This window comes from Rhinopithecus roxellana, chromosome 5 (genome assembly GCF_007565055.1).
Source record: "Rhinopithecus roxellana isolate Shanxi Qingling chromosome 5, ASM756505v1, whole genome shotgun sequence".
Taxonomy (NCBI): domain Eukaryota; kingdom Metazoa; phylum Chordata; class Mammalia; order Primates; family Cercopithecidae; genus Rhinopithecus; species Rhinopithecus roxellana.
In genome coordinates this window covers 126,806,317-126,833,113 of record NC_044553.1, presented here as the reverse complement: position 1 = coordinate 126,833,113, position 26,797 = coordinate 126,806,317, and the positions used below count along the sequence as shown (strand labels likewise).

The following is a 26,797-nucleotide window of genomic DNA, read 5'->3' as shown; positions in this document are numbered from 1 at the left end:
GCTTTTGACTGTCTACCAGCTGCTCCCTGGCCACAAATGCTTCCCTGTAACCCATATCCCCCCATGACAACTCTCACTGATTTCCTACACTGCAGAGTCCATAAAGTAGTGTGAGAAAGACTGAAGATCAGTTTGGGCAGTGCCGGCAGCTGGCCCAGACACTCTTGCAGCAACATTTGCCCCTCGATTTAGCGTCCTTAGCCCCAAAGACAGGCAGGCAACAGGGGCAAAGACAATCAACAATTACTAAGATCTGGGGTGTCAGCCCCTCTGCACCCTCAGCCTGGCTCTGTAAGACCTGGTGGGGCCAGCGGAGGGGGATGGTGGTCTTTTAAAAGTTGATAAATTCATCAAAATCAGGTGAGAAAAGAGCTGCTAAATTTAAAGCAAGCAAAAGCAGGATGGTGGGAACTTGACATTGACAATGAGGGCAGGCAGGGATGGAGAAAGCCAGAGGCTGGTCTAGATGGTGGAACCATAGGCACAAGATGGAGAGATGGAGGGAAAACCAGGGGTCAGGCAAGCAGGGCTGGTGATGGGGCAAGAGGCAGAGAAAAAGGATTTGCTCTTCCCAAGTTGTGCTGTGGTTTTTGCATTGGTCCTTTGGGTTTCTCTGTTAAAATGCCAGTAAAAGATTTACATTCCATATTCAATTATTCTCAGTTGCTGGACGAATTTTATTGGAATGTTGCTCTGTTGAGACAGGATTACCCAGGCACCATGTATATGCAGCTGACACATCCAAACACAGACCCTCTGACTTCCTGCTGTTGGACTTATGATTGATTAGATAACATTAAAACTGTTCCTTGCCATTGATTAGGTAATGTCAACAAAAAATAAAGTTCTACCCCTCTCCACCCAACCGACTGATGGACCCCTCTCTTGGCCAAAGGCATTCCAAAGAAACCTGGAAAACTAATTCAGGCCATGAGGGGAAGCTGAGTCAGACATGTCTCATGATACCCTCCTCCCTTTGGAATTCAGGCACAGTTGACCGGAGATTCTGACAGAGCAGACCCTTTGTAGCAGTAAGAGACCAAATTCCAGCCTGACTCTAGTACAACATCACATGACAGCTAGCAGGCCCTAAAAGAACCTGAAGTATTTTACCACAAAATGGAGTCCCGATCCAGACCCCAAAAGAGGATTCTTGGATCTCCCGCAAGAAAGAATTCAGGGTGAGTCCACAGTGCAAAGCAAAAGTAGGTTTATTAAGCAAGTAAAGTGGTGAAAGTGCAGCTACTCCATAGACAGAGTAGGGCATTTCCGAAACTAAGAGGAGGAAACGTGTCCATCCTCGGTACAATGCTCGTATGTGTATGTATATAGGATAAAAAAAGATAGGGCGACATGTGCTCTGCTGCAAGGGTTTGTGGTGAAGGATTAATTTTCTTAATTACCATATTTTGCAAGAATCAATATTATTATCTTTAAAGCAAAATTAGGAATGCCTTTATTCTCAAGATATTGGGATATCTGGACACTCCCAAGTCTGGATGTGTTTAGTAAACCTTCTCAATCTGTTCCCTTAACTGTAAACCTCTAGTGGCTGGGAATACCTAACTTTCTGGGAATGCAGACCAGCAAGTCCCAGCCTTATTTTCCTGGCCCTCGCCTAAGATGTAGTTGCTCCGGTTTGAATACCTCTGACACTCTGACATATTTTGAAATGGCCCTGCAAAGCTTTCTCTTGTTGGGGGAAATTTATGTTGTGTAGGGAATCCACCTGCCCTTCCAGGCCTTTTCCTGATCTAGAAGAGAATTAACTAAGATTCTGGCATCTTTTAAAGGTCTGAATAGGAAACATTTGCCATCTCTTGCCTCTAAGGGCAGCTACCTAAGAGATTTCACCTACATAATTAGAACCTTGGTGTCCACAACCCCAGGCACTCCTTTCAATTCATTCCAGGTCTTTAGATAATAACTCTTTCAACCAGTTGCCAATCAGAAAACCTTGAATCCATCTATGACTTGGAAGCTCCCTGCTTCAAGTTGTCCCACCTGTCTGGACCAAACCAACGTACGCCTTACATGTATTGCTTGATGTCTGCTTGTAACTTCTTCTGCCCCCCTAAAATGTATAAAACCAAGCTCTAACCCAACCACCTTGGGCACATATTCTCAGGACCTCTTGAGACAGTGCTTCAGGCTTTGGTCACTTATATTTGGTTCAGAATAAACCTCTTTAAACATTTTACAGAGTTTCACTCCTTGTCAACATTAAAGTTAGAACTTTTTGGCTTGGCGCGGTGGCTCATGCATGTAATCCCAGCACTTTGGGAGGCCAAGGCAGGTGGATCATGAGGTCAAGAGTTCGAGACAAGCCTGGCCAACATGGTGAAACCCCATCTCTACTAAAAATACAAAAATTAAATTAACACACATGGTGGTGTGTCTCTGTAATAGCTACTCAGGAGGCTGAAGCAGGAGAATTACTTGAACGTGGGAAGTGGAGGTTGCAGTAAGCCGAGATCATGCCACTGCACTCCAGCCTGGACGACAGAGCAAGACTCTGTATCAATAAAATAAAATAAAATGAAATAAAATAGAAATTAGAACTTTTTATTCCCCTGAAACTAGCTAACTACAGAGAAAAACAATCTCTTCAGAAAACTGATGGGGACTTCCTCTTCTGCGGAACAACCCCAGCTGTGAGTTGCCTCCTGTGCAACTGGTTCACCCTCCCTGTAAAATTCCAAGATAACCCCCAGCCATGACACTGCTCTTCAGATCTGGGGTGTCCTCTTATGGCAACAATAAAGTCAGTCTCCTCTCTCCTCCAACTTTGGCCTTTGATGCAGCAGTGGAGACAGCATCCCATTTCTAGGACAATGGGGTGTACTCCCCTCTCTCCCATATCCCCATCCATTTATCTAGCTGCTGCTTCCAGGCACTAACCTGCAGTTCGGCAGAATCAGACCCTGGTTCCTCCCTCACTCATCCTGCTCGTGCTACAGAGCTCCTGGTTGCAACAAGAACCCTGACTCAAGATGTCTGTTCAGATGTTCCCTCCCAACCAACCTGTTTAAAATGACCTGACTCCATTTTCCCCAAAACTTGTCACTCCTAAATGTATTAATTTCACTTACTGTCTCCACCATTTGAAAATTAACACTATCAGATCACTGCCCAGGAAACAGGCACACAGACAGACTCAGGGAGAACCTCCAGCCCCCACCCCGCGAACCACACAGTGAGGAGGGGACTCCAGCCCAGCCACAGGCCAGTGCAGGTGAGGTATGGCCGTGAGAGTCACATGGGGCCAAGGGCCCCTGCTGGGGCATGGCGATGTGGGAAGAACTGTGATTATATACAGCACAGAAAATGTCCTGCAGAAAACGTAGAAGTCAGAACTGTGAGTGTTCAATCAGTCTTCCTTGTCCTGGACACAGCTACTTGGAAAAAGTGGGAAGCTGCTGGAAATTGACATCAGGGTGCACAGCAGCCAGTTCTGGGCATGTGCAGCCAAAAGTTTCAAGACCCAGACTAAAACACAGCTGGTTTTAGATGTTGGGAGCCAGTGTCAGGGTGACAAAGGCCATGCAGTGGACAGGCCGGCCTGGAACGGACTGAGGGGAGCAGTGAGCTGTGTTCTCAGTGCAGAACCACCCAGATGTTAGCTTTTATGGAAAGAACCCATATAAGAATTAAATAGGGAGGTTACCCAAAACCTGTTTCTAAGTTGTACCTGTTGACCTAAAACTAACTCTCTCCAATTTGAAATTAAAGAAATAACGCTATGCTTATCTTAAACCTATTTTTAACATCTATTAAAAAAAAAAAAAAGTATTGTCGTTTGCTTACATGACCTCTTTCTCAACAGCAAATGAGAATTTTGGTCTGGAAAAGACATTTCCAGAAAGTTGTACTTCTGCCTGTTCCTCCCCACTCAGTACAATTATGATTCTTGGAAACTTGAGATGACCAAAGAAGAACTCTGAAATGTGGATGAGGAAGGTGAACTGGTTTGGAATCCAGGGTAGGAAGAACAATATAGTGGTGGGGCACCCACACCCTCCACTCAGCAGAAGACGGTGACCCAGCTAGAATGTTTCCTGGCCCAGCCTAGCTGCAGAAGACAGCCCAGATGGGCTCTCTCTTCCTTCAAGCTGAACATAAGTCCCACTTACAATACCAGGTGAGCCCGGAAGAACCAACTAGGGAGATCAATCTGAATCCCCACTGACAATAAGTGTTCCTCTTCCCATCAAGCCTGATGAATCCCTTCCTCAGCCCAGAGACACTGAGGTCAGGATGCACCTATGAGGAATATCCTGATCCCAAACCACCTGGGCTGGGAAATGCTCATGGTCGGCACTACTACACAGTGCGGGGAGAACTTCAAAACAAATGAGCAAGTCAGAAGATCCCCTCCTCCTAGGGACACTAGGTGGCCTGACCTGGATATTTTCTGCACATCTTCAAGCAGCATCAGCAGGGAGCAGTGGAAGCATCGACACCAATGATAAAGCAAGCGGACCAAAATAGCATGGCATCAGCTCCCAAAACTAGACAGTCACTGGAGCTGCAGTGCACAAAAGTACACCAGGACCTTTGTGCCAAACCTAAAAAGGGTAACTGCTTGCTAAAATACAACTTTTAAATATAATCCATAATCTCCTAATAGCCAGTTTTTCCAGTATGTAATTATAGATCATCTGTCATGCAATGAAACAGAAAATTAGAACTTGGATAAGAAAAGACAATCAGCTGATGCCAACACTAGGAGAAGTCAGTTGTGCAAATTATATGACAAGGATTCTAAAGCCTATATTACAAAATGATTCAATAGGCAATGAATAAGCAATAAATAAATGAACCAAATGAAAACTAAACACAGAAAACTACAATAATGATAAAAATAAAATGCTGAATGGGTTCATCAGTAGAGTGGAGATGACAGAGTATAGAATTACTGAACTTGAGGTCAGATCAATAAAATTCATCCAATACGAACACAGAGAGAAAACATTGGAAAAAAAAAAAAAAGAACAGAGCCTTAAAGACTGTAATCCAACATTTGTATCATTGGAGTTCTAGAAGAAGACAAAGAGAATGGGGCTGAAGGAATATTTGGATAATTATTAACTGAAAACTTCCCAATTTTGGTAAAAGAAATCTAAAGTTCACAAAGCTGAGCAAACTTCAAAAACAATAAACTCAAAAAAATCCATATGCCACAACATAATCAAATCCCTGAAATTAAATAAAAAGAAAGAAGAAATTCCTGAAAGCAGCAAGAGAGAAATGACAACTTATCTGTAGGGGAAAATCAATTTGAATGACAGCACATTCCTCATCAGAAACCATATGGGCACAGTGAAGTAACAGAGCATTTTTCAAGGGCCAAAAGAAACTGTCAACTAAGAATGCCATGTCCAGTAAGACTTCCTTCAAGAACAAAGTTGAAATGAAACTCTTCCAAAATGAAGAAAAACTGAAAGAAGTTGTTGCAAGTAGATCTAGCTTAGTGAATGAATGGCCAAATTCCTTCTCATGAGTTCTAACTGCCAGAATAAGGCAAAAAGTATATATTAAAGGCATAAAGATTGAGGAGGCAGAAATGAAAATGTTCCTATTAGTAGATGACATAATGATCTACATAAAAAATACCAAGGAAATTTTTTTTAATTCTATAACTAATAAGTGAACTCAGCAAGGCCATGGTATACCGGATCTATACACACAAATCAATCACATTTCTACATGTTAATTATGCACATTTGGAAACTGAAATTTAAAACACAGTACCTTTCTCTTCAAATAATATTAAATACTGAATTATAAATCTAACAAAACTTGTCCAGTTATGTATGCTGAAAATTGTCAGATGTTGATGAAAGAAACCAAAAGAGACCTAAATAATCGGAGAGACATATCATATCCAAGGGATGGAAAGCTCAGCATAGTAAAATTGTCAGTTCTGCCCAAATTCACTTGTAGGTTTAGTGTGATTTCTATCACATCAGGTCAAGTTTTTTTTAAATAGGCATAAGCAAGCTTATCCTAAAATTTATTTGCAAGCATAGGTGTTAGCAAAGACAATCTTGACCAAGAGTTAAGTGGGAAGAATCATGCTATTTCCTTGTGATCCACAACCCATCCCTCTTTTCTCCACTTAAAGCCATCTAGTGACTGGACCTTGGTTAGTTGCCTCACAAACTGATGTGTATTTGTCTCAAGATTCATCCCTCAATACCCATCATTTTCTCTAGGGCTCTTACAAGATACTAACACGTCCTGGATAGAGAAGTAGAAAGTCTCCTTCAAGACAAATTAACCTGCATATTGAAAAAGTTACAGAACTATACCCCTCTTGGATTGCACTTAAGGAAATGGAATCTAAGTATATTACATCCCAGAGGATAAAATACAAGGCTTGAATGGACCAAATTCCTGGACAGGCACACTCACTGGGAATTTGAGACTTAATGGGTTAACTTGACCACTTGGAACAGACGTTATTTAATATGCACAGTTGGTTAATATTGGGCATATAAAGAAAGGAGTCCAAAGGCTCAGATTTTTATGTGTCCCCTACTCGGCTGTCCCCTAGCATTCCCTGCGAGAGAATCCAGTGGACACTTCCTGCATTGAAGCATTAATAAATGCAGTGTTGCGGGGGGCCACCAGTGTCCTTAGAAGTCTCTGACATCTGTCCTTTGGAGACTGTTGCTGACAGTAGGAGAGCAGTAATGGAATAAAGTTCTCTTTTCTCAGTAGGAATAATGGGATTCCAAGGTGGTGAAGACCAGGGGTGTGCTGAATTGTCATAGTCAAGGTAGGCACCGTTACCACATTATGCTTCAGAGGCCTCTGCCAAAAGGCAAGTGGACCACAGAAGCAATGGCTTCTATGGGAAGCTTGACATAGAAACCTGGAGAGAATCTGGACCTGGGGAGAAGCTTCAGTCATCATAAGAAGGATGAATGACACAAGCTGCTTCCCAGACCTGAGAGTGTTCCTAGCCTCACAGGTCATTGATTGAAGAGAGGTCATCCAGGTGCATTTGAGAAAGATGCTGCAACAGACCCACGAATGCATTTACTGCTCTTCCCACACCCTTCCTCAGAGGGACCTGTGGCCATTTACCAGGTGACTTTTGCATTCCAGTAAGAAATATCTAGATGGTCCTAATGGTTTTAAATTTTCTCTGATTCTCAGAGACCCAAAACATCCTCTGGTCCTTAAGACAGAATAGAGGCTTATGTTGGCCAAGTGGCGGGTGCATTCTTGTGCTAAGTCCGCATAATAATTGGTCCTATGAAATGGTGGACCCCTCCTATGGTTATTCCCCTTCTCCAGAATGAATGCTGAGAGAGATCATGTTAAACAACCATCAGAATTCCCAAGTTTGTTTCCTATTACATGAGGCAGTTGTCCATCTCACACCAAGACGGTAACACAAAAGAAATACAACATCCTGATGGTAATTGTAGGAATGAGTGACTTAAAATTACCCTGCAAAGTGAGAACCAGTTGTGCTGATCATCAAAAAAAAAAAAAAATACAATTCTTGATGGTCCACTTTTAATTTTATAGGCAGCATATAACATATTGGATTTGCTGCTCTAACCCATTAGCAGGTAACCTCCCAGGGCTGCAAGGTTTGAGGGGGACCAGAGCAAGCAAGTGCAGCTCCCAGGTCCAGGTTGCCATGCCGGGTGCCCTGCCACTTGGGCCTTGTGAAATAGCACAGCATGGCTGCAGGCATCCCAAGGGCAGACACAGACGCTGTAGGGAGATGCTCGCAAGCCTTGAGGGGGGAGTCGGAGTGCAAACCCCAAGATTTGAATGAAGTCCCTGTCTTCCCGTTCTGACTAGTGAACTAGTCTTCTCTAGAAAAGCAGCTCCAGGCTGCCACTGGGTCTTGGTGCAGGTTGAAGATCTAATTGTGGAAACAGTGACTGCAGAACTTGGGCTGTGCATCACAAGCCAAGGGCTATCTGATCCACATAACCGTCCCGTCGGATGTGCTCAGTGATCTTCCGTTAAAAAGTATGTTGCATTTGCAAGATTGGGCCCCAGCGGATCTGGAAGGCACACGCACTGCAGAAGGAAGTGGCTCAGATTCCCATGGACTCTGCTGCTGTCATGTTGCCTGCGTGGGGCCATATGTCAGAGGTAAGGCACAGCTCCTCACGCAAGCTCAGGGAGGATCAGATCCTCGTCTGCAGCACACACACCCTTCATCTAGATTTTCACGGTGAATTCAGACTATAAAATGGTGTCCTTACAGTCCCTGTAACCTTTAGGACTTTATGCATGTGACATCAGGCAGACTCTAGCAAGAACAACGGCCTGTGGCGGTCCAAGGTTTATAGCAAAGGCGTAGCTGCTTCCTTTGAGGTTGTCTTTTTCCATCATAATGACAGGATTTAATAAGCACTGGATTGTTCACCTAATAATTCTGGAGACTTTGTCAGGAGGGAGTGTGGGCAAGCTTGCGTGGACTCTTGGGTGGTAAAGCTCATGGCACTTTTAGTGTCTCCTTTCTTCAGAAGTGGACTTTTCATCTGCTGAGGAGCAAAACAGTACATAAAGCTGAGTATCTTCCATCTGCTCCTCCTGCCCCACTCCCATTCCTGGACAGCATCAGCAGTGCTTCCTGTCCCGTGGTTTCCAGCTAGTTCAGTCCTTGGACAGAGGGAAGCCACAGGATGAAAGGCATAAACTCAGGATGATTCCCACGGCCCACCCCTCACCCCCCAACCCCCGCCCTGGCTGCCAAGTGTCTCATGCTGGCACAGCCCCAGCAGAAGACCACGGCTCCCGTCCAGTCCCTCTGGACACAGCTTCCTGCATCTCCAGGTCCTGGTCACTGCCCACTCCCCCTCAGAAACCCACAGCTACCTCCTCTCACGGACCCTAAAGGATTGCACCATCCCTGGCTACAGTTACTTGCACTTACCCAATGTGGGCAGCCACCTGTTTCCAGCCAGTCCTCTGGCTGCTGCGCTAGGGAAATGGAATCAAAGAGCCAGGCAGTGACGAGAGCCTGTCTGATGCTTGAAATCTTCACTTAAAAATAAAACCAGCCATCCCTGTGGGATGACTCACCTCAGAAACATTGAGGGGCAGTCAAGGTAGCATGGGGACAGTTTGTTGGTTGACTTTTAAATTTTAGAGCATAAACAAACAACTAAGCTAAGAGGGAGTTGACAGGGGAAGTTAAAATGTACGGCCCAGTGAACGAGAAGTTCCAGCAGGGGCAAGATTTGTTTTAGAGGGTAACCTGGGGTCAATGACTGGAAGTGTTGGAGTGTCAGAGAAAGACCACAGAGATGAAGGACCTAGGCAGGTCCTGGGGACCCAGGGTGGGTGTGACACGGAGGGAAGTGGGGGAAGGTGGTGGGGCAGAGAAATCAGAACTGGGGGGCATGAATAGGAACCTCAGGGGAGGCTGCGGGTATGAGCAAGAGGGAGAAATCAGCCCAGAGCTAATGGTTTTTAAGAATGAGAAGGGCTGGGCTGGGCATGGTGGCTCATGCCTGTAATTCCAGCACTTTGGGAGGCCGAAGCAGGCGGATCACGAGGTCAGGAGATCAAGACCATCCTGCCTAACATAGTGAAACCCCGACTCTACTAAAAATACAAAAAAAAAAAAATCAGCCGGGTGTGGTGGTGGACGCCTGTAGTCCCAGCTACTCGGGAGGCTGAGGCAGGAGAATGGCGTGAACCCGGGAGGCACAGCTTGCAGTGAGCTGAGATAGCACCACTGCACTCCAGCCTGGGTGACAGGGCGAGATTCCATCTCAAGAATGAGAAGGGATGACTGAAGAGTAGAGAGAGGTGCCAATGAGGAGAGGCAGCGGGTGGGAGACGGGGCCTGCGCGTTGTTAAGGGATGACATGTAAAAGGATGAAAGAGCAGACATGAGCTGAGTTGGAAGGAGCCAGACACAAGGGAGATCAGTGCTGCCCCCAGGCATCCTGATGTGGGACAGAAGAGGAAACGATGCTTTTCAGTGACCAGCTCAGGCACATCCAGGTCCAGTGAGACCAAGCAAAGTACGGGCAGTGCGGGAGCAGCGGGAAGAACCCTTTCCTAGACAGACTGTGGCAGAGTCTCCTCCAGGACACCCAGTCAGCTGCACGTGTCTGGAGGCTTCTGTGTGATGTTGTCCAACACCATATTTTAAAATAAAATAGGGTTGCACATCAGCTTTGCTGTCAAGGAATTCAAAGGGCATATTGATCATAAACACTCCCAACCTTTCAGGGAGAAACTAGGTTGCCATTCTACAATATAGACTCTAAACAGTAGACAGGGACACTCATCCTGAGGGTGCCCGTGGCAGAAATGGGACCAGAAAGGTCTCCTGCTTTGCAGTTCTTAGTGTCCTGAGCAGCTTGGACCTTTTGAAGTCAGATGCTTGACACACAATCACTTCGGAGCAGTGTCCCCAGACATTTTTATTCCAAGGTATGCACAGAAGATCGGAAACTGAAGAAGGGCTTCTTCCTCGGGGCATAACCACGATACTGATGAGGCAGAGCAGACGAGACCTCGGAGGAAGCACAGGGCTCCCCCTTGATCTTTGCTCTCATTACCCTTGCCTCTCAAGGAATGCTTCACAAAAGAACTGCATTTAATAAATACTGACTGAGCCACAGTGTCCTGCAGGGAGAGCAGAGCTGAGCGTATCCACTGTACATCTGCGTAATTGATGAAAATAGCATGCACCACTTGCAAAATGGAAAATCATTACTCTTGGCTGTTAAATATGTAAAATAGCCCTTAAACGATATCTATGATCCTCTGCAAGTCAAATTTCTGGACTTTTAATTGATAACTTTAAAACTGCAGAGAAAAACATAAATGGATAAAATGCAATTTTACATAATGTAAACTACTCCAAAGCCTTTGATCAAGGAACAGTTTAATATATAACATGTTTCCTTACGAGCAGTAAACCTTTCCCCAGAAAGTCTATATTCAGAGAGCATACAATTTGAGTGCTGATTATTTTAACATGAAAAGTGATTACAAGAAAAAACAAACTGTGTTTAGCCTCAGGAGAATTGACAATTAAACAGCACAAGCAATTCTGGGTGGATGTGTGTCTTTTCCTATGTATAGCAGGAAGGGTTTTGAAACATACGTATTTTTCTGGAGGGGAATCTCGAGTAAGCTATCTCACGTTTTCTACATTTTGTCCTTGGGGAGAAAGGCCACAGAGAAGAGGCCATGGTGTTCCAGCATTCGCCGGAATTAGAGTATTAGTGTCAAGGTCTATTCCACTGTGTCTCCATAGCATCTCCAGGGTAAGCACCTTTTCTTCTCCAAACAGTTGTGTCAGGGTAGTTTTATGGCTGATAGGTTGTGATGGATGAAGTTTCCTTTAGTCTTCGAGTGACAGATGGATGTCTATTAATTCCATCCCACCACCACATGAGCCACAAGAAGATAACACATCCCAACGATGCAGGACACAATCATCATTGGGAAGCCCAACCTGAAATACAAAGAGAAATGAGTTATGGCATCCGAAATCTGGACAGCCTCATGAGATACGGACTCATAGCTCATGAGAACATGGCCTTAGCACCTTTGCATTTTCACAATGTTCACTACCTTTTATTTCTATAAATCAGAAAGTTGTAGACTAAATTATGTGAATGCATGCTGCTATTAGACATCTTCCATTGTGTGCAATTTTATTTGAGACCTGCTTAAGGTTTTCTCAAAATTTTAATGGCTATATGGAGCCTCTGTTTGTTCATCTATAATATTAGACTGTTGGTCTTTCAATGCCATGTGCTGGGCCACCATTTAAATCTCTGGATGTTTCCTCTGCTTGTGTCATCTTCCAACTTTTCTTCTCTGGAGATTTCCCAGAGATCCCACCTTCCCACAGGCTCCTGAAGTCCCTCACAGTTAAGGCCAAGGAGAGCTGGAGAAGTAGTGTTGGAAAGTAAGGCCAACTGTTGTCTAAGGAAAGGAATAGGGAAGAAGAAGTTTTTCTTCTGTAGTCGGTGAGGTTGAGACGTGGACAAGGAGGGTATGCACAGATACAAAAGCAGTCATAAGAAGAGGAAAGCATCCCTCATTGTGTGCCGCCTCCAGGGTACCCGCATCTCCACAAATTCTTACCCCAGCTTCCAAGGACTGACAGATGCCACTTGGCACAGGTAATGCATGCTCTGTAGCCATTGCTCAGTGCTGCTCGGTCACTAAGGGAAGCCCCTGCAAATATTACGATTTTGGTTTCAAAAGGCTTAAGTTTTTTAGCAGTAAGAGCCTAGCATGTGGTAATTATAATAGTAAGGATCAAGACATTCTCTCTTCCCTGGCCATCAGTGTAGAAAGAGGCTGCTCAGAAAGAGCCACAGCAAGGGACCCTCAACAGAGCTACAGTTAAACACAAAAACTGCATCCAAGGGCGAGACAGCTCCCGAAATTCTAGAGCAGACTTGGGCATTTCAAGAAAGTGGTAGGATTCTCTTGGCTTCTCTTCTGAACACATTTTATTTTACAAAACAAACAAAAAGAAACACAGAACATATTTTGGGAAAACTACTTAAATTTCTTGAACTTTATTAACTTTGTTTTTGAAAATAGCTGAACATGTTTGCAAAATATCAGCCCTGATCATTGAATTCTGGAAAAACACAACCCATGACAGTGTCTGGTCAACTCCAGGCATCACAGACATCACTGCAAACCTTCATGGAAACACAAAGCCTTTGTTCCTCTGTGACAGATTGTGTAGAGTGAGTCAGTGTCAGGTAAGATGCTGAGAGTCTCAATCTGGGTGCCGAGACACCTGGTCATGTTTCAGAAGCAAATTCACCTTGTCAAGGGGCAAATTCCACAAAAAGCATACCTTGCTTGAGAAGCCCAAGACTGGAGAAAGTTCCTGGTGGGTGGTTTTGCCGTGCCCCCAAGTGAGAGTCAGTGCTGTCTTGGGGATGGCACCAATGCAGAGAAGTAGCGTCACCTAGCATCACCAAACATTTTCATTTCACCCAGAACTGATGCAAGCACTCAGACCCATCAGAAACTGTACTCTCCCTCACAAAACCTAGTCACTGTGACACTCCATGCTCAGGACCCTCTCAACTGCCCACACTGCCTTCTGGAATTGGCATCATCACACCTACTGGAGAGGTAGGATGTTGGGAGGCTTGCCTGGGTCTCTCAGCTAGTTTGCTCTGGTGTGACAATCCAAATGCATCAGTCTAACTCTAAAGTGTGTACTCTTAATCACTACATATGCTGCCTCCCTGTGGACATGGATAAACCATAACAATGGCAACTTGCCATTAGTAAGTAAATGACTTACTGAAGATCTGCTGTATGCTAAGGGCCTCATAGACTAGACGTTAATGTTATCTATTATTTCCCAAACATAGTGAGGCATGTCATGTTTTCCTTATTATATAGATGAAGAAATTGAAGCTTGTATATAGTAGGGAACTTGACAAAGGTCACCACCAGTAAAAGGCAGAGATGGTGTCTTGGAATATTCTTCTGGCTTCAAAACCCAAATGCATTTTCCCAACACAGACAGGTACCCCAATATACTAGCTTAGGGCTCTAGTTTTCAATTCCTGCTCTTGCCCAGTGGCATCACTTTGGAAAAGTATTAAATGTCTCCACAACTCAATTTCTTTATAAAATGAAGGTAATAACAGTACCTAAGAGTGCTATGAGGATTCCATGAGCTCACCCTTATAAATCCCTTAGAACAGTGAGAACAGTGTTTGGCCACATAATGAGTCCTCAACAAGTTTTAGCCACAGACCAGTGCTCCTCAAACCGGGGCACATGCCCCAAAGTGCAAGTTGACTGGGATTACAAAGTGCCCAAAATCACAGAGTAAGCCTGGAGCACCTCCCTGGTGCATGAGTTGTGTTTGGTGATAAGGAATTTAACGACACAAATACATAAGGGTTTACTGGAGAAGAGAATGTAGTTGTTTTACTCTCCAATTAAAGACGATAAAGCTAGCTTCTAGTTCTGAAGCAAGATGAAGTGGATGCATTTCTTCCAATTCGTCCCACTAAGCAGAGCTAAAAACTTGGCATTATATAGAAAATAAGCATAAGGAGACTGTAAAGATGAAGAGGAAGCAGATCAGCTGGGGGCCTTGGCATAGAGGTGGGGTTCCTTTTTGTTTCCCCTCGTATGTCCTAGACTAGGTGCTGGGAAGCTGGTGTGTCAGTGGGTACTACAAAGACAACAAAAAGCCCCAAGAGAAGCCTGCTATCCCTAGCCAGAAAGCCAGGAAAGGGGCACTAAAGCTAGACCTAACACTCCTAGATAATAACTGCTCCCGCCAAATTCCACAGGAAAAAAAATTAAGCTCCTTGGTGAAGGCCAAGTGGGAACCCGAACTTCCACACTCACCAGACTAACACGCCCCTCTCCTGTGGTAACAGCAGAGACCACGTGGGGATCCTGTGAGCCAGGGATGTGTCAAGTTGAATGAGAAAAGTGAATCAACAGAAGCTAATACTGAGGTGATACACATGTCGAAATTATCTGAAAAGGATTTCAAAGCAGCTACCATAAAAATTCTTCAACAAGCAATGAGAAACACACTTGAAATAAATGAAAAAAAAAAAAGGAAAGTCTCAGACAAGAAATCAAAATTATAAAGGAGGACCACATGGAAATTTTAGAACTGAAAATGAAACAACTGAAGTCAAATTCTAATGGAATGGGCACCATAATATAATGGAGAGTATAAAGGAAAGAATCAGGGAACTTGAAGATACAATAGAAATTATTCATCTGAAAAATGAAAAAAGACTAAAAAACAAAAAGAACCAACCCTCAGGGATCTGTGGGACATGAACAAAAGATCTAACGTTTGTATCATTGGAGAAAGAGGGCAGGGATGAAAAGGTATTCAAAGAAACAATGATTAAAAAATTGGTAAAAGATATAAACCTCGAGATTTAAGAAGCTGGGCAAATCCTAAAAAGGCTAGACACCCACCAAAATCTATGCGAAGACACAACAATCCACAAATCAAACTCATGAAAACTAAAGAAAGATAAAATTTCCTGAAAGCAGTGAGAGATAAATGACAATTTACCTATAGAGAAAAACTAGTTTCTCCTCAGAAACCATGGAGGCCAGAAAAGAGTGGCATAATATTTTTAATTACTAAAAGGCAAGAACAATCAACCCAGATTTCTATATCCATCAAATATATCCTTCAGGAATGAAGGGAGACTCAAGACATTCTCAGATGAAGTAAAACTAGAAGAGCAGCAGACTTACCCCGAAAGCACTGCTAAGATGGTCTTCAAACAGAAATGAAACGATAGAAAGAAGGAATCTTGGAGTATCAGGAAGGAATAACAAAAGAGCAAATGTATGGTTAAATATGATACACTTTCTTTTTCATCTTGAGTTTTCAAATTATGTTTGATGGTTGAAACAAAATAAAATAGCAAAATAGTAAAAGCACAGATAAAGATAAACCATACAAACAGTAATCAAAAGAGTAGGAATGACTACATTAATATCACATGAAGTATATTTCAGAGCAAAGAACATTTCCAAGGCAGAGAGGGATATTGCATACAGATAAAACAATCCACCAAGAGATCATAGTTATCCTGAATGTGTATTCACCAAATAACTGGGCTGAAAAATACAAGAAACAAAAACTGACAAAATGACAAGAGAAAGTAAATGACAAGAGAAAGTGGCACATGCACAAATGGACTGACAAATCCACTATTATAGATGGAGACTTTTACTCTCTCTCTACAATTCATGGAAGAACTAGAAAGAAATTCAGCAGAGAGAACTCAGCAATATCTTCCAGCAATCAAATCTTGCTGATACTATAGAGTGCTCCAGCTAACAGCAGAATGCACATTCCTTTCAGCATCCAAGAAACATTCAGCAAGACAGATCATATCCTGGCTCAAAAAGCAAACATCAACAAGTTTAAAAGAATTAAAATTATACAGAGGGGTTTTTTCTTACCATAAGCAATCAAACTAGAAATCAGATAAATCAGTAACAGAAAGGTAACAAGAAACTATAACACATCCAAAATATTATTTGACCATATAGTCAACATAACATTTTGATGGAATAGTTGACACTTTTAAAATACTAAACCCTTGAATTCCAGTATGGATGTTCTACCCATGGCACTGAAGCATGCCCTGAGAAGGACCCTATGGTCATCTCTAAAAAGAATCCGTGCTCAGAGGTCCCAGCTAAGGAATCCAGGAGCGGCCAACCCAGACATTTGCTCCTTCTCTACGAAGGACACTGACACCGCCTTGTGTCTCCCTCCCAGTGGCTGGGTTGGAACCTGTGTCCTGAGGGGTTTCTTAATGAGGACACTGGGCAATGTTGGCCTTGGCCTGGGTTGATCAGCTCTCCTGAAGCTCAGTGAATAGTAAATGTCTTTCTGGCAGCCTCATACCCTGTCTGCAAGTCTGCCTTGTTAAATGGACACGGAGGCTGTCCTGTCACCTACCTTTGGCCAGGTCCTCACCACTCACTCCCACCCAGTACCAAGGCAGCCTCACCTTCTCCCTGGGGCACAGTCTCCTCCCAGCTCAGCAGCCCTGATTCCCAGGAGGTGCTGGCCTTCCAGACATCCCTTGAACACAGACAGGCTGCCCTGGGGATCCAGGCCCTTTGTTCTGGGCTAAATAGAGGTTACTAAGTGAAAATGCTCTGTAACCAGCCTGCTCTTTACAAATTGGAGTGGATTTTCCTGTCCTGCCCACCGCTCCTGGACCGCCCTGTATGTAAGTCCTCAATAAACCCTATATCTCCTTCCCTATCCCCTTCTTTGCCCCATCCAGCAGGAAGTCCCAGTTCCCAAATACCAACCTCTGGAGTTGGGCAACATGGCTTCTCCCCTTTCTAGGTCCCATGACAGCCATCTTGCTATTACTCACCTTCGGGCCCTGTATTTTTAACCTCCTTGTCAAATTTGTTTCCTCTAGGTTCAAGACCATCAAGCTACAGATGGTCTTACAAATGGAACCCCAAATGAGCTCAACTAACAACTTCTACTGAGGACCCCTGGACCAACCTGCTGGTCCTTTGGCCTGAAGAGTTCCCCTCTGGAGGACACTACAACTGCAGGGCCCCTTCTTTGCCCCTATCCAGCAGGAAGTCCCAATTCCCAACAGTAGTTGGAGTGTCCTGTTTAGAGGGGGGATTGAGAGGTGAAGCCAGCTGGACTTCCTAGGTCAAGTGGGGATTTGGAGAACTTTTCTGTCTAGCTAGAGGATTATAAATGCACCAAACAGCACTCTGTACAAACGCACCAATCAGCGTTCTGTGTCTAGCTAAAGGATTGTAAATGCACCAATCAGCACTCTGTAAAAATGCACCAATCAGTACTCTGCTTCTCCTAAAGGATTATAAATGCACCAATCAGCACTGTGTAAAAAATGCACCTATCAGTGCTCTGTGTGTAGCTAAAGGATTGTAAATGCACCAATCAGCACTCTGTCTAGCTAAAGGATTATAAACACGCCAATCAGCACTCTGTAAAATGGACCAATCGGCGCTCTATAAAACGGACTAATCAGCAGGACGTGGGAGGGGACAAATAAGGGAATAAAGGCTGGCCACTCCAGCCAGCAGTGGCAACTGGCTGGGGTCCCCTTCCACAATGTGAAAGCTTTGTTCTTTTGCTCTTCACACTAAATCTTGCTGCTGCTCAAAACCAAACAAACAAACAAAAAAAACACCTCCTACTGGAGTCAGTGGGGTCGCATGACAATGACACACCTCTGTTTGGACTTGCCACATTTTAAGGCTCGGCAGCCACAATGGCAGGGGAGGAAGGCGGAACAGAGTGTACTGGACAGAGGGCTCCAGCAAGGCCTGGCTTCGGGCTGAAAGCGATTGGAAACACAGACTTGCAGCTGTGAGCTGGCACAGGGAGGGCCGGCCAGGCATGGGTATTTCTAGGTAGATGCCTGTGATGTGCAGCCCCTGCCAAGAAAGCGGGTCTGAGCCAGGCAGGCTGAGGGAGCTCCACTGCCCTACAGGGACCAACTCACATGGCAGCCTCTTCCTTATGCATTTTGGAAGTCATGAAAAAAATTCCTCTATTACTGAGAAAAGAAAAATAGCTTTAAGCAGTGTAACCTCTGTGAGATATGCAAAATTGTCAGGTCCAGAGAGAATAGAGTATGGGACTTCAGTCACACGCCGTTACTCCTCTACTCCTGCCCCCACATCCACAGGCAACTGTTTAAAGGCACTGTGTTCCCCACTAGCCGCCTCACCTATTATCTTCTCCTGCCTGGAATCTGTGATACAAAGAACAATGTATAGCTAATCAATAGCTTATGTTATTCTAATGTAAATTCTTGGTAACAACTTAGGAAGTGCCAGTTCTTTTTTCTTAAAAACTCTCTTGTAACTGCAGCTGAGTGGACATTTCAGGGCAAGTTGAATCTATGCTCCTGGCTTGGCCAGCCTCGAGCTTTGGACGCGAATAAACTCTATATTTAGTCATGTTTTATGAATCTTGTTTTTTAGGGTTGACACTAGTTAGAGTCAAGAAGAGACCAGTGATAACCCTGTCTACGGGACCCTGTGATGGCAGCCCCGTTCACAGCGGCACACACCCGAGTTTCTGAAGGCAAAGGCAAGGCCTGTGGGCAGCTCTTTCCCTGGCACTTCAAAGGCTGGCCTGTTTCTTCTGGGGCCCAGCCAGTTGCTTCCTCCCATGGGATGCAGGCAGCTTGACTGGAGTTTCAATGCTGCATGCACTGCCCAGCTGGGAGGCAGCTGGAGGGAGATTTATTTGAAGAGAGGATGTAATGCCTTCCTGTGGCTGCCAGGAGGACTCCAGATACACAGGACGGGATGCTCCAAGTTCACTGGGAGCTTCCATTTCCCAGAAGATCCATTTGTCTTGCACCCTAAGCCTCTCGTCAAGGCAACACTCTCACCAAAGGCTCAGGAAAAGCGCATTTGTTCAACATCCAGCATCACACTATGCCTTCATCTCCCACCGGGGTGATTTTCAATCCACTCTGGCTCTGTCACCATGCCGTGTTAGGGAAGGCAAAATCACTTGCGTGTCAAAGCACAAATCATGATGCACACGTCAGATGAATGCCCACACAGCCCCTGTGTTACACGCGTTTAGTTTTAAGTTAAAAACCTGCCTATGCTGACACAAGTTGTCCAAGAAACCAAGGCTTCCAGATTGCTGGGAAATGGGGCAGCCCCAGAATTGTGCCCGGAGCGTTTCCAGCGGAGCCTGGCTTCCAAAAGAAGTGTTTGTTAATGAAGCCTCCTTCCTGAGTCTCAGACTGAAACCATTCTTCCTGTTTATGTTTCCTTTCAAAAACACTACACATTGGGTACAGCGCACACTAAGGTGAGGGGTGCACCAAAATCTCAGGAATCACCACCCAAGAACTTATCCATGGAACCAAACACCACCTGTTTCCCCTAAAACCTAGTGAAATTAAAAATTAAAAAAGGCTTCAATAATGAACCATAACTATGGTTTTTAAACAAAAAGCCATTTGGCTGTCGCCTTTCTACAAAGGTAACACGTGATTCTGAGCAGAAGGAAGAACTGCTTCTACTACCGAGGGCCTACAGAGGAGTCCCATGGAGGAGGCCCGAGGAGGCCGCCCGGGCACGGAGGCTGCCCCTTTTCTGTGCCAACGGATCCCTTGAGGCCTGCCCTCCCCAGCACCTCGGCCTGTGCGCGGCCCCTCAGGGCCTCAGGACAAGGCTCACCCTCAGCCCCCATCGGAACAGCCTCACACCCCATCTCCTGGGTCTCCCAGGGTAACAGTCTTTAGCTAACTCCTTTTATGAGGAAAGGCTAGAAGCTGAGACGGGGCAGGGACCCCCTTTTTTGGAGGGCCTGCAGTGCCCCCCGCCCCCAGCACCCCCAAGCATGGAAATCCAATATCCCAACTCGGTTCCATAACAAAGTCTCGGCCCCTGGAAATAAAGCCCATCCTTGTAGTTGCCCCACATAGCAAGAGCGTTTCCAGGTGGGCGGAGGGAAGGGCGTTCAGGGCGGGGGCTCCGCGGGGTCCGCAGGCCTCCCGGGCACGCGGGGCCACAGACACGGGCGCGCAGCCCAAGCGCGGGCCGGGACAGGTAGCGCGGGCCGGGCGAGGCTGTCAGTGCGCCCCGTTTCTCCGGCCTCCAGCCGTGTGTGGCGCTGTCTCCGTCTCCGGCTCCACCGGCGGGAGAGGCTCACCGGCGCCTGGCTGGTCTCCCTGGGAACAGGCGTCCACACCAGCAGCCCTGGAGAAGCGCCCACCGCCCGCCTCCAGGACCTTCCCCCAGGAGCCGCGCCGGGCTCGCCCTTCCTTCCTCCCTCGCGCCGGGGAAGGTCCCCAAGGGGTGCGCACGGTGCCCAGCGCAGCTGCCCTCGGCCCCTCCTGTCCTTACCCACTTCCTTCCTCAGAACCCGGCCGCTCCCGTGGCCTCTGAATCCAAGATGGACAGCGGTGGCTTTGGCCTTCTCCACTGGGGAGCTCCTTCCCTCTCCTTCCTTCCCTCCATCCCTTCCTTCTTCCTCTTTTCCTTCCTTCCTCCCTCCCTTCCTCTTTTCCTTCCTTCCATCCTCTTTTCCCTCCTCCCTTCCTCTTTTCCTTCCTTCCCTTCCTTCCCTTCCTGTCTTCCTTCCTTCCCACCCCCTTTTCCTTCCCTCCCTCCCTCCCTCTTTTCTTCCTTCCTTCCCTCTTTCCCTTTCTTCCTTCCTTTTCTTGCTTTCTCCCTTCCTTCTTTCCTTCCTCCCTTCCTTCCTCCCTCCCTTTACTTCTTTCTTTCCTTCCTTCCTTCCTCCCTTCCTTCCCTTCCTTTGTCCCTCCCTTCCTTCCCTCCCTCCCTCTTTTCCTTCCTTCCTTCCTTCCCTCCCTCCCTCTTTTCCTTCCTTCCTTTCTTCCCTCCCTCTTTTCTCCCTCCCTTTTTTGCTTCCTTCTTCCTTCCTTCCCTCCCTCCCCTCCCTCCCCTTGCAGCAACGACCCCTTGGCCTCCCCCTAGAAGGCCTCCATCAGGTCCCCTCACACCTTCTGAGGCCCATAAACACCCCCAGGTCTTCCTGTTCAGGCAAATCGCCCCACTCTCCACCACCGTCCCGCCAAGGTCCCAGCTACCGCCGCTCCATGGCCCCAGCACAGAGAAAGGGCGGCGCTGTAGAGAGGACAGGCCCTGCCTGCTAGAGGCCCCGGGGGAGAGGGAAGCCTAAAAAAACAAATAAATAAAATAAACCAGCCGCGCACGGAAATCAATGGGCCCCCCTCCGTGTGCTCCGCAGAGGCGTGGGTTCTCCAGGCAGCGCGCAGCTAGGGGTTGCTCCGTGGCCACGGCCGAGTCCAGCTGAGGTGGCTGCGGGGGGCTGACTTTGAGACTTGTGTTCCAGGGCGAGGAGGAATTTAATGGCAAAGAGAGGATGGGCGTGGGAGATCCCAAAGACAGTATCCATGGGTTCCACTAGTTTCTAAAATAATTTTAATAATATATATTTTTCCAGAAAAATCATCCATTTTGTGAAATCTGTATTTTTTATCAGCATGTAATAGTCTAATATGACTTTTATCTTCTTTACCTCTACTACTGTATTCCCTTTCTAAATACTTCATTTTGTTAATTTTTCCTTTCCCATTCTCTTTCTTGATGCCAAAGCTCTACCTGTACTATCAATAATGTCTACCCCCCAAAACCACCTCCTGGCTTACCAGTTCTACCATATTTAGTCTTCTAATTTTGTATGCTTGCCTTTCTGTGGTTCAGCTCTTTCCTCCTCTCCTGTGTCACTTTGTTCGCCTATTATTTTTCCTCAATTTGAAAACAATTAAAATAACTAAGTCTAGACATTATTCCCAAGCACAGCGTCAAGGCCTGCCGTGAACTCTGAGGCTGCTGTGTTCCCCGAGCTGAGCAAGCCGCCTGTGGGCCCACGAGGAAGGCATAGCCAAGCCCTGGAATGGGAGGCGAGTTTGCTGTGCGTCCTGAATAAGTAGCCAACCTCTCTGGGCCTGACCTTCCTTTAAAACAATATTTCCTGCTAAGAAATTAAAAATGTATAAAGCAGTACCTTACTACTTTGTAATTCTGTACTTTGTCAATGTTCCTGAAATGGTGTACATTACTGTTTTTGACACTACTACTGCAAATTCTATCACTACTACTACTACTATTACTTTTTTTACTCACTTTTTGAGAGAGGATAACTTTTTCCCTCTCATTTTTATTTTGCAATTAATGTATTGTGGTCAAAGACTGGAAAATAATTGAAGAAATGTTGGAAAATATCCAGTTAGTAAATCATTGAGATTGTCTTCCTGGCTTAATATATGACGAATTTTGTAACTGTTTTGTGGACTCTTGAAAAGGTATCTTTTCTATAGAAAATGGAGAGAACTGGCCGGGCGCGGGGACTCACGCCTGTAATCCCAGCACTTTGGGAGGCTGAGGCGGGCAGATCACGAGGTCAAGGTATCAAGACCATCCTGGCTAACACGGTAAAACCCCATCTCTACTAAAAATACAAAATTTAGCTGTGTGTGGTTGCAGGCACCTGTAGTCCCAGCTACTTGGGAGACTGAGGCAGGACAATCCCTTGAACCCAGGAGGTGGAGTTTGCAGTGAGCTGAGATCTTGCCACTGCACTCCAACCTGGGCGACAGAGGGAGATTCTGTCTCAAAAAAAAAAAAAAAAGAAAGAAAAGAAAAAAAGAAAATGGACAGAACTGCATGTCTAAGAATTCAATGCTCAGAGACAGATGTGTCATATGAAAGTCTTCCATGGCAGTGAAGTTTCTATTAATTTCCCCTTATATTTTCTGATTAAATTCATTTTTTATATTCTGATGCAATATTTTTGGCAATTAGAACTATTATGTTGACTGTCTCATTGAAGTTTTAAATATGAGCTCTATAAAATATTCTCTATATTTCTACCTTTTCAATTGCATTAAGTTGTATTAGCCATTTATTTTTATTCACAAGTTTTAATTCTCTCAAGTGACTCTGATCACAGTTTTAAAGTGGAATCCAGTTAAGAAATTTAATTCTTATTTTTTATTGGCTATTTTTATATAGTCTTGGTTTAGGTTCTGAGGTTTTTATTTCTTTTTTTATTTACAGATTTGTCAAAAAATAATGAGAATAAATCTATATATCTCAATGACAAAAGATAAATAAATAAACCAGTATCCTTTGACCTGCCTATGTAAGATAAAATAGAAAGTTTTAATTTCTCTGACATCTCAAGACATTTTGTGGTCTTCATTAATTCAATACGAGATTTTAGACTCAGGTTGTGTTTGTTAAATTCTTATTATTTACAATATATGTCATCTGTTCAGATATGTTTGGAGAAAGATGACATCTGATAACTATAATAATATCAGGTTACATTTGTGAGTGATTACGTCAGGCAGTTTGTGTGGTTCGTGAGTATTAGCTAATCCTTAGAGCTAAGGAAACTAAGGCCCAGAGAGGCTAAGTAACCACCCAAGATCACACAGGAGGTTAATAACAGACACAGACAGGTTTCTGTAACTTTAGTAGACATGTGAAACTTGACTGGATCTGAAACTGGAGCTCTGGGATCACAGCCATGTCCTCTCAAAGCTTTGTCACTGACTGTTCAGGAGATGGATACCCAGGAGTTGGAAGTCCTCTTACTTTTGTTTCTATTTGTGTGTATCAAATTTCTGAATTCTTGTAGAAATGATATCTTTATCTTTGTAATTAAAATTGCTGACAGGCTGTGCCTTAGTTAAAATATCATTCAGGGAACTGGGACACAGGAAGTAAATTTTCCATGTACATCCCATAATCCGTTTCTCTGCTTTTTTCTTTTTCTCTTCAGGTATATTTTCTTCAACTATGTTTTGATTATTGCCACTGTTTATTTCCTTTTTAATTCAGTCATCCTGTATCAAAGTGAAGTCCACCCAGAACGTGTTTCCCAATGAACAGGCTTGTAGACTGTCACCAAGTCCCTCAAACCTGTTCACTGAATGCTGGTGTCACCTCACCCCAGCTAGAAGTGAAGGCCTCATCGCGTGCATTGCAGATAAGGTCTGTGCTGTCCCTGCCTCTCTCTGGCAGCAAGGAAGAGAGTCCATGTTATCACACAAGTTCAAGGACCCACATCTGAGGCCTTCAGGCCCCCCACGTTCTGCACTGAGAGCCTCCTGCTGTGCCCGGCCACCCAGCATCGAGTGGGGACCAGCGTAACCTCTGAAGCCAGGCGTAGACGAAACTCCTCTGGTCCCTTGGAAGGTACCTTTATGTGGTGCAGGCAGCTTCCGGGTGTAGACCATTTCCACTTCTCTGATCTTCGAACCAGCAGTTCTAGCTGGATTTCAGCCACTGAAGCACACATGAGACCATTTTGGTTCCTCCGTTATTATGGCTGAACTGTGTCCCTAGGAATCCATATGTTGAAGCCCTAGCCTTTGGGACCTCAGAATTCGACTGGATTTGGAGACAAACTCTTTAAAGAGGTGATTAAGGTAAAATGAGGCCCTTGGGATGGGCCCCTATGCAAGAAAACAGGTGTCCTTATAAGCAGAGGAGGTCTGGACACACAGAGAGGCAGCCGGATGCACACACAGAGGAAAGACCCTCAGTGAAGACGCAGCAAGGCCAAGTCCACAGGCCACAAGAGAGGCTCAGGAGAACCAGCCCTCCTGGCACCTTGGCCTTGGACTTCCAGGCTCCTGAACGGTACAGAAATACATGTCTGTTATCTGAGCTACCCAGGCTGTGGTACTTTGTCCTGGCAGCCTGAGCAGACGATGACAGCAATCCAGCCCTCTTTAGTTTGTGGTTTGTAGATATTCTCTCCAGTCACTTGCTCAAAGGAGTTTTTAGAACTCGTGTGTGTGTGTGTGTGTGTGTGTGTGTGTGTGTCTGTGTGTGTCTGTGTGTTTATTAATAAAAAGCCAGTCCCTCTGGGGCTGGCGCCCTGGGCCATGTGAATCAGGAAGCTGGCCCGCACGGCAGGGTTAGCTCTGCCGCCTCCAGGATACGCTGAGTGTGGCCTGGTGACCCCACGGTCAGGGGCCTGTTTTCTTCACCTCTGCCCATTGCATCAGTGAAGCTCTTCATCTGTCACATGTTTTGTTCTCCTCTGACTGCAGGGCCCATGCTGCCCAGACGCCCAGTTCTCAGATGACTTCGTGTGTCATTGGCTCCTGTTCTGAAGCAGATCCCACACCTTTGGAGATGGTATGAAAAATCTATGACAGCAGATTCTCTCCAGTGTCTTCTCCTCACTCCTCCTCTCCTCGTACTCAGTGCTGCATCCCTTGGAGACCCATCACTCAGGTTATTTTAATTACTTCCTGCAGGTGGACCCGTGTGAGGCCACAGTCCCAGGCCCTGTGCACACCCTGCCAGGCACCACCCCCAGGGTCTTTCGAAGTCAGCAGGCCAGCATCTGTCAGCTCAGGCCGCCGTGACAAAGCACTGCAGGCCATGGTTTCCCATCAAAAGCCTGTTTTCTTTCAGTTCTAAAGGCTGGATGTCTGCCATCAGGCCAGGGCAGGGCTGGTTTCCCCTGAGGCCTCGCTCCTCAGCCGTTTTCTCCCTGTGTCTTCACGATGTTTTCCTCTGTGAGTTTAGGGGATCCCAAATCCCCTCTTCTGAAAGGCTGTGGCCAGACTGGATGAGGACCTTCTTTTAACTATGACCTCCTTTTAACCACCTCATAAAGGCCCTGTCTGCAAACACAGTCGCATTCTGAGGTGCCGGGGACTATGGATTTTGCAGGGACATGGTTTAGTCCATAACAATGTCCAGCACCAAAGCTTTATCATGTGCCCCTGAATGGGCTACCTCCTGGCCCATCTTCTTGGGCGCTGCTCTCGCTCCAACATTGAGTTTACTCCTTGAATTCATAGTTTGCCTTTGTAGTCTGTCACCCATGAAATCCTAGAATTTCTGTTGCTATCAGTATGTCCAATCTTTTTCCGTTTTAAAATAGTTTATCTCTGGCTCGCTGTGGTTCAGGCCCACGGTGCTGTGTGCACATGTAGGTATATACCCTTCTCAGTGGCACTGGCCTCGTCTGCCTCTTTGTCTCAGAAGGCATTCTGCATGCCATCCCTTCTCCCCTCACTCCTGCCATCCCTATGCTCCTTCCTTCTCTCCATCCCATCTTCCCACCTCATGCCCACTCTCTCGTTAATACTTCATACTTGCTGAGATGTTTCTGCAAAGCTGAGCTAAATCACAGTATTAAATATTTTCCCCTGCTTAGTCACCTTCAGAGGCAGCCCAGGATGTGCTGAGTTACATCGACTGCACAGCCCATGTCTCTTCCACTTGGCCGTTCAGCATGATCTCCCCTCTCCTCGACATGGCCAGCCCACACTGGCCTCCGTAGCCGCCCTCCCTATGGCAGGCAGGGGTGGAGGCAGGCTGAGGCACCTGTCCTCTGAGGCCTGCAAAGGCTCTCTCTCCTGCGCTTCTCTGAGGATGTCGCTCCACCCTGCTCAAGGAGTACTAGACCCCTCCGTCTGCTGAGGTCAGCTCCAGCTGATGACTGCGCTTGGCACCCATATCCTTCGTGGGACAACCTGGTGTCTGCGGTCTTGGGGCAGGGGTCTCCTCTGCACCCTCCTTATTTAATTCAGCAGCACTCCTCAGAGCTCAGGAGCCACTCTGGACTTCTCTGGGCAACAGGAGGGCAGCTTTCTCCAAGCCCCCTCACCAGGGCCCACGGCAGCAGCAAAGAACAGACCCACAGGTAAGTGTGGCAGCGGGGAGCATGAGGTGGGGGGATGGGGGGCACCGGAGAGCACTTCCCCCCACACCAGCCCTGCCACTTTCTCCAGTGGGA

At 45.9% G+C, this 26,797-nt stretch overlaps 1 protein-coding gene across 1 annotated transcript in view; it reads right to left on the bottom strand.

The window, feature by feature from the left end:
- Window positions 1-10,872: 10,872 nt before the first annotated feature.
- OCA2 (OCA2 melanosomal transmembrane protein) overlaps window positions 10,873-26,797 on the bottom strand; it is a 349,097-nt gene continuing 333,172 nt past the window's right edge. The window contains 1 exon segment of the mRNA XM_010355208.2: window positions 10,873-11,461. Coding sequence (XP_010353510.2) covers window positions 11,377-11,461 — 85 coding nt within the window. The 3' untranslated portion in view covers window positions 10,873-11,376.